Source organism: Myzus persicae, unplaced genomic scaffold, assembly GCF_001856785.1.
Source record: "Myzus persicae strain clone G006 unplaced genomic scaffold, MPER_G0061.0, whole genome shotgun sequence".
Classification (NCBI taxonomy): Eukaryota; Metazoa; Arthropoda; class Insecta; order Hemiptera; family Aphididae; genus Myzus; species Myzus persicae.
The window spans coordinates 201,656-209,038 of NW_019103858.1; the positions used below are offsets into that span (position 1 = coordinate 201,656).

Genomic DNA, 7,383 nt, shown 5'->3' on the forward strand with positions numbered 1-7,383 from the left:
TAAGGTGTCGAACACATTTTTAAAAATCATACCCACGCTGTATATTATACATGAGTACTGAAAAAAAAATTGTTCTCGCTCTATGAATATACAGTTCAATACTTCTATATTTAGCTCGGAATAATAAAATTAACTATAGTGTATTATATAAGCATCCCAGTCAAGTTCATTATTGTCACAGCCCGCCTCTAATTTGGGTATTATCTGTATTGAATTGAGTCCAATTATTGAATCGAATCCTACGAAAACTTTTGGATTGTCGGTATTGAGTACAAGACATATTTTTTAGTTCTTTGAGATGAATCTTTTCAGCCTATATAATATATTTAGGTCTAATGTACGCATAATATACAGACATGTATGTATAAAATATAATATGGACAAACAGTGTTTAAATATATGGATTTTGATATTTGTATGTAATGAAATACGAAAAAATAGTGAGCGAAAGCAAAGCGATTGGCTTCAAATGTGACTTAATTAATTGTCACTGTAATTATTGGACCGATGAAAGTTTTGCACCTGCTGAAATTTAATGGAATCACGCCAATGTATACATACATATCATTTACCGATAGACCGACGGTGGCCATAATGCGTATAATACAGCATACGCACATACCATTTATGCATACCACCTGCGCTGTATAGTCGCGTGGAATTTAAGGCCATATATTTGGCCGTTTCAAAGACGAAAACATCGAAAATCGTTCCATCATTACGCGCGTCCGATAAACGCTGTCATCCGTCTGCACAGACGCCGCTCGCCGTCGTCGTCACTAAAATAATATATATGGGTAGCCAGGTAGGTAGATAGGTACCTACACGTCAACCGCGGTTAGACTCGCGCTCCGGCCGCAAAGACCGCGGTGTAAAAACGTAACCACGTATACGGTTATGGACGTGTACGTATATGTATAATAATGATCGTTCTGAGTCGGACAAGAGCGCGCGCGTTACACCGACGCGACGGTGGCGGCGGCTGCTGTGTACACGGACAAACGCGCTGCGGCCGATTGCGGCGCTGTCGATGTCTTAATTTACGACGATACGCGTCGTCGGGGCCGCGTGATAAATTACACCGGATGGACGACGACGACGACGACGACGACGACGACGAAAAAACGAAAACGCAAAATAAAACGTGTACCCGAGCGACTAATGCCGCGACGAGGACAATCGCCGTGCCCCTTCTTCGCACATGAGTATAATATGTAGGTTTATATACGTAATAATATTTTGCGACTACATTATACTCTCGCAGGTCGTATACCTATACGCGCGTACACGTGTGTGTGTGTGTGTGTCCGGGGAAAACGAAGAAAAAAAACTTCTCGTCCTAAGATAAGGTCTCACTCGGCTATATATGGGCCGGGGCAAGTAGGTAGCTCGCGCGCGCCACCGTCGCTTATAAACACACGCGTGTACGCAATAATAATAATAATAATAATAATAATAATATAATAATAATAATATAATATATGATTTGTGCCATATACAGTGGCGACGACGACAATATCGGTAGCTCGACGTGAATATAGGCATATGCGATATAAGCACGCACTCACGCACACACATGTCCATATACATGTTATCGCGATAGGTGTGTGCGTGTGTTTAGTGTCTGGTCCTCGGATCCAGCTGTTAATTAATGCGTTTGTGTTTTATACTATATACCTGTAAGTATATAATCGAACGTGTTATAATGCGTTTATTATGTACATCGTGTATATACCTATGCGTTATATATATATATATTATATAGGTATAGCAGCTGTGACGGGCACGGGGACAGAGCCACGCGAAACAGCTTTAAATGTGGCGACGACGGAGAAGTATAAAACTCGTACTCGCTCTGTGTACGCGCGGGTACACCCCGACGTGTGTGCTGTGTGTGCGCGTGAAAGGAGGCGTACGACATGTATGTGTATAATATAATAATAATGGTAATATATAAAAAATAATATTATCCGCACACGCGCTCGTGCTCGTACAATTAAAACGTGTAACAACGCCTTTGCAGTCTCTGCAGCAGGTCTGCTCGGATAGCGCGTGTCGTTGGCATACCATGTCCGGTCCACCGACAGAAGGCGGCGGCAGACCGGAAACGGCTAGTCTCTGCGGCCAGCAGAAAAAGGCGAGTAGCTTTTCATTTTTTTTATTTCTCCCTCCCCCTCTCTCACTCACACACACACACACTCCATCTCTCTCTCCCTTTCTTAATACGCTTAAATTCCCAGGGGTACGAACATTTCAACTAGTGTGCGAACATAACAAAAAACAAACGTTAATACGGACATTCTGTATAAATATAGTATTACAATCAATTTTTTATTTGTCAATAGACACAATGTATTTAGGTACTACTTTGTTTCTTTTCTCTTTCACTATATAACTTCTCATCCATCTAAGCGATGGTCATAGTTTATAGGTCTATGATACGAACAAAATATATAAACCAATCTATTATATTATTTCTGAACTTTCAACCTGTTTAACCTGGAAACACTGTCGGCGTGACTTTCTGGCGTGCCCCGGCCATCTCTTTTATGAGTGTTATCAACATTACTCTATAGTATAGAGTTATAGACCAAATTTATTTATTTATTTATTTCGAACTAATAACACATTTTGAACAATAGAATATCTACAGGTATGAATAATATTGTTTTCGGTCCATTGACAATCGACATTCTAGTATTCGACTATCGTGCTTAAATGCTTTGTACATTTCCTCATTATTTTGGTTCTATACTGGTGACACCTTACAGGTATTTTGGTTTACGTTTTTTGATTTCAGAAATTGCCTATAGACTAGAAAACTAGGGCAACAGATCTACAGTATAAAGGTAACAGGTAAGCAATACAATTATTTGTTAGTATAAATTATAATGGTGAATATTATGCATGCATTGGTGTCTCGCTTTAACATCCATTTAGTTAAGACTGCAAATTCAAGGGCGTAGGAACTAGGGACTAGAAAACGACTACAAACACACTTAAACTGACAATGCTACAATACTTCAGGCATGTGAAAAAAACAGAAAATCGACAATTTCAAAACGCTATAACTTCTAAACTAATCCCGAATGACAATTTGTTATTGTATCATAGTTCCTAACTCGTTAAAATAAGTGTTAAAAAAAAATCAAAATTCATTATAGGTACAGTATGCTGGAACCCTTGCATGTATAAAACATCGGACACCGCAAACTTCATAATAGGCTAAACGAATTAGGAAAGCTCACTCTGGGAGCCTGCTAAATTCTCGGTCTCTCAATAAATTATAACTCCATGTACAATTTATGTACATTAACTACAGAAACACTGACAATAAATAAATACCTTAGTATCCACAATAGTAATTAACGGATGGACAAACACAATTGGGATATAAAGGGTTTTGATTATATATGCTTAGAAACTCAAAACTAAATGAAGATTTTTAGCGAGTGTTTAGAACATTAGAACCTTAAAGATTTCAATTATAAATTTAGGCTCTAAACTATAGATTCTTTACAATGTCTGAAAATCTTTGTCGACAAATTTCAAAAACATTTTTAATTTTTAAAATTTGCAGAAACTGTCATATTTTATGTGGTACAGAACCCAGTTTAAATAAATAAAGTGCCTATGTAATTAATTACCATACCTGCATCGATTTACTATTTAAATAATGATTATTATATGAGTTATTTGAACTTTTAATGCATTTAGTTATGACCTATCAAGTTCAACTTGGTATCGGAAATCACTATGATTTTAAAAAGTCAGTGGTCCAAAAACTAACTAGGTATATCGTGTTAGAAAAATTCTGTTATATTTGCTGTTGACATGTTTTTTTTTACTGCTGAATGTGCAATATGGTTGTTAGATTTTAGGTATGGTAAATTGGTAACCGCGTGGGAAGGACTGGAAATAACATTTTATTTGACGTAATGCATTTTTTTTTGTTATGAGTATAGTTATTTCCTTAAATATTCTGTTCCAACAAGAATCAAATTGCATTCAATCATGCAAAAGTATGGCTATAATGACTATCCAAATGAAGATCGTCAACGTTTGCGTGATTTACTACAGGCGTGGAAAATGGAGTTCGTACATCAGTTATTAGTTGGTAATAAATTTAAGCCATAATATGAAATATTTTTTTCTTTTATAATAAAATGAGTTATTTTCTTTTAGATCAATGCATCACCATGACAACATTAAAACTCATACAAAAAGATGATATTAATGAATTGATGTCAGATAAGTTTCCTATTGGTACAAAAGTTTTGTTTACTTATAAACTTCAAGAATGGCAAAAACGCAATCCACTCAGTTCTTCAGAATATTCTGATTTAAACGATGACACATTCGCTGACAATTTATCAGCTGTGTTAAGAATATTTAAATAAATAAACATTTGAATTATATAAAAAAAAGTTAAATTATTATAATTTCCACTGTGCAATGTAATTTTTATAATTTCTAAGATATTTAAATTATTATAAAAATGTTTTGTTTCATAAAATATTCAGTTTATTAATTACTTAAAAAAAATTTAAAAAATTTATAAATATAATTAACTATTGTCTTCAGACTTATTGTAATGACATAATACATAGTTATGTTTTATCATTATAATTAACCTTAAACGGTATATCTAATACAGCTTCTTAACATTCGTTCAATGTTGTGATGATTGCCGACAATAGTGTCGACACGACCGAACGTAGAGCTGTGAATTTGGGTGGCAGTATTGTGCTAAACAGTTCCCACCCGTTTCCGGTTTTTGAACGAAAAAAAAAAAAGCTGTGAATCCGGCGTTGTCGGCTAACGCGTGTACAGATGATAATGGCAACGCGAAAGGGGTTCCTCTTTATATATTATGTAAAATATGCGATAAATATAAGTAGGTAATATGTATTATTATTATTAAAATTATCGATGAATCCCAAAAAAAATAAATACCAAAAATGGCCGATTAAAAAAACTTTACAAGAATTACATTTGTATTGTTTGCACTAAAGATGACTATTATTTTATTATTATACTCTAACCAGGTGTAATATAATATCAAGTACATCTTACTGCAATTATGAATAACATTCTTAACAATTTTTTATTTATATTAATTTTTTACATACAACTATTACATCTTTATCAGCTACTTATTATAATACGTTATTATTGAGTCTTAGTCCAATCTTAAACTTTTATTCTTCTAGGAGATTTATTTTATAAAATATTTTATTTTTCTATTTTGCCATACTCACTGAAAAAATACTGTCGTGGTGGAGGAGAACATGGTCCCTTTGCCCTCCTGGCTACGCCACTGATTATACAAGTATACTTGACACATATTTCGGTAACAGACAGATTCAATGATGGATAGGTACCCACAATAAAATATCTATTCAGTCAACATTTAATTTCTATATTATATTATATTGACCTGCGTAGTAGTTATTTTATTATTTCGTGCCGAAAAGTAAACATTGCTGGGCCAGTAAATAGAGAATTTTTATATAATTTGCTTTGCACGGAATCCGATGTATGATATTTTGTTTTTTTTTCATCAAATTTATCCGTATTTCCATGTTAACCGCAGTCACTGCAGCACAATCGAATCACTATATAGTATATAGGCATTATAGTGGTTTTTGTGGTTAAATTATTTCTCGGTTGCAGTATTGTAAAAACTAAAATTACTATTTATTTATATTTTCAAAAAATTAAGCGCTCGGTTTTCCAATAGGTACCTATACAAGTATATTACATGGTATTGTGATTTTTTCATGATTTACTCGGTTGTTCAAAATATAATAGAGTCGAGAGAGGGTCGCGCTCGCTAAAATATTTAATAATATACCTACTTGCTGTGTAACGACGGTCGCGACGACGTTATAATGGGAAAAAACTCACGTACTTATATTATAATAGTACCAGTTTTTATGAAAACATATTTTACATACATAAAAATTAAATCGAGTAGGGAATGTTATTAATACATAGCTATGCGTATGTACCTACGTATAAGGGACGCGATATAAATCATAAACGCACTGCTATACGTGGGATGCCGTGACTAGAATTATATCATATATTTTCTTCGGGTGGGTACGGTGACGTTTACCTACCATTGAAATGCCAATAGCTATTAATCGATATATTTTGCTGCTGCACGGCGGCGAATACGCGTTTATTATTATTATTATTATTATTATTATTTGATCTATTTTCATATTTAACGACTTTTCGAGATCGTAGCTGGTGGTCTGCAAAAAAATAGTTGTTTGTAAAATTCCATTTAAACGATATATAGGTAGGTACATGCACTGTTTCCTTGACAGTTTCAATTATAAAAACAATATAATATACGTACGAACTGTACGGTACAACTAACTTTATTTATTTATTTATTCAATTTTAACTGGACAATAATTACCTATATACAGGGAAACGGCTTAAGTACAAAGTGTACTTGCCTATTATAATGACGTATTTTGTTGATATGATTCTTAAAAAACACGAATTTTGACATTTTTGGTTTATTTTTCAGCTATAGACATTGCCACATTACCTGGAGAGTGGAGATAACCGTTGGCAGTGACTACGCAATTGTCATAAATTTTGATATTTTTACAATATACATATGCACTTACATAATTATATATACCAAGAACCTAGAGGTACGTAAGACGTAATACAAAGAAGACTTTATAATATTATCGGTGTATGCTGCAGTATATGCATACATTTTCACAAATATCATGAATGTTGATAGATTAGTATTAATGTTTTACATTTTTAAATCACCGTAAAAAGTTCCAAAAATCGGTTTTTAAATAACTGCATTATTGAAGAAAAAAAGGAGGTGAGCATGCGCTTGGTTAATCACCTTATATACGTATATATATATATATAATATACACATTATGCTTGTACTATGTACCTGCATAGTATGTGTATGTATGTGTGTATACACACGACACATTTCTACGTATGTATGTACATAATTATGATTAGGTAAATACCGTTTTAGCTCTTAAATTGACACATTATAAATTAAAATAAATCCTTATGTGTGCGAGGTGGTTATAATATTATTATCATTGAACTAGGCCACAGCGGCTGTTACTCGTGTCTGGTGCACCTTCTTGTCGCACATATAATATATTATATTAAGTTATTATGTATGTATATATATATAATATATTATAGTAAATAGACGTGATATAGCTAGTTACAGGCACATATTATACTTTTATAGGTACCTAAAATACGATTGATACTTATAAAATTCGTAACACGCGTTTGCGATAAATCATAAAGGGAAATGAGTTTCAAAACGAATAGTTTGGAACTCGTCGTATCGTTCTTTTTTCTCCGTTGCGA

The 7,383-nt window shown here is 33.7% G+C and overlaps 1 protein-coding gene across 1 annotated transcript; it reads left to right on the top strand.

The window, feature by feature from the left end:
* Positions 1-1,964: 1,964 nt before the first annotated feature.
* LOC111035509 lies at positions 1,965-4,441 on the top strand. Its single transcript, XM_022317152.1, has 3 exons — positions 1,965-2,856; positions 3,966-4,117; positions 4,186-4,441. Exons 2-3 carry the CDS (start codon positions 4,015-4,017, stop codon positions 4,398-4,400), a joined length of 318 nt encoding a protein of 105 aa, XP_022172844.1. The 5' UTR covers positions 1,965-2,856; positions 3,966-4,014; the 3' UTR covers positions 4,401-4,441.
* Positions 4,442-7,383: the final 2,942 nt, after the last annotated feature.

What these genes read in the sequence shown, in the direction of transcription:
- LOC111035509 (XM_022317152.1), top strand. Translation starts at nt 4,015, where the DNA reads ATGCAAAAGTATGGCTATAATGACTATCCAAATGAAGATCGTCAACGT. An exon ending in CGTACATCAGTTATTAGTTG is followed by an intron (nt 4,118 to 4,185) that starts GTAATAAATTTA and finishes ATTTTCTTTTAG; the next exon opens with ATCAATGCATCACCATGACA.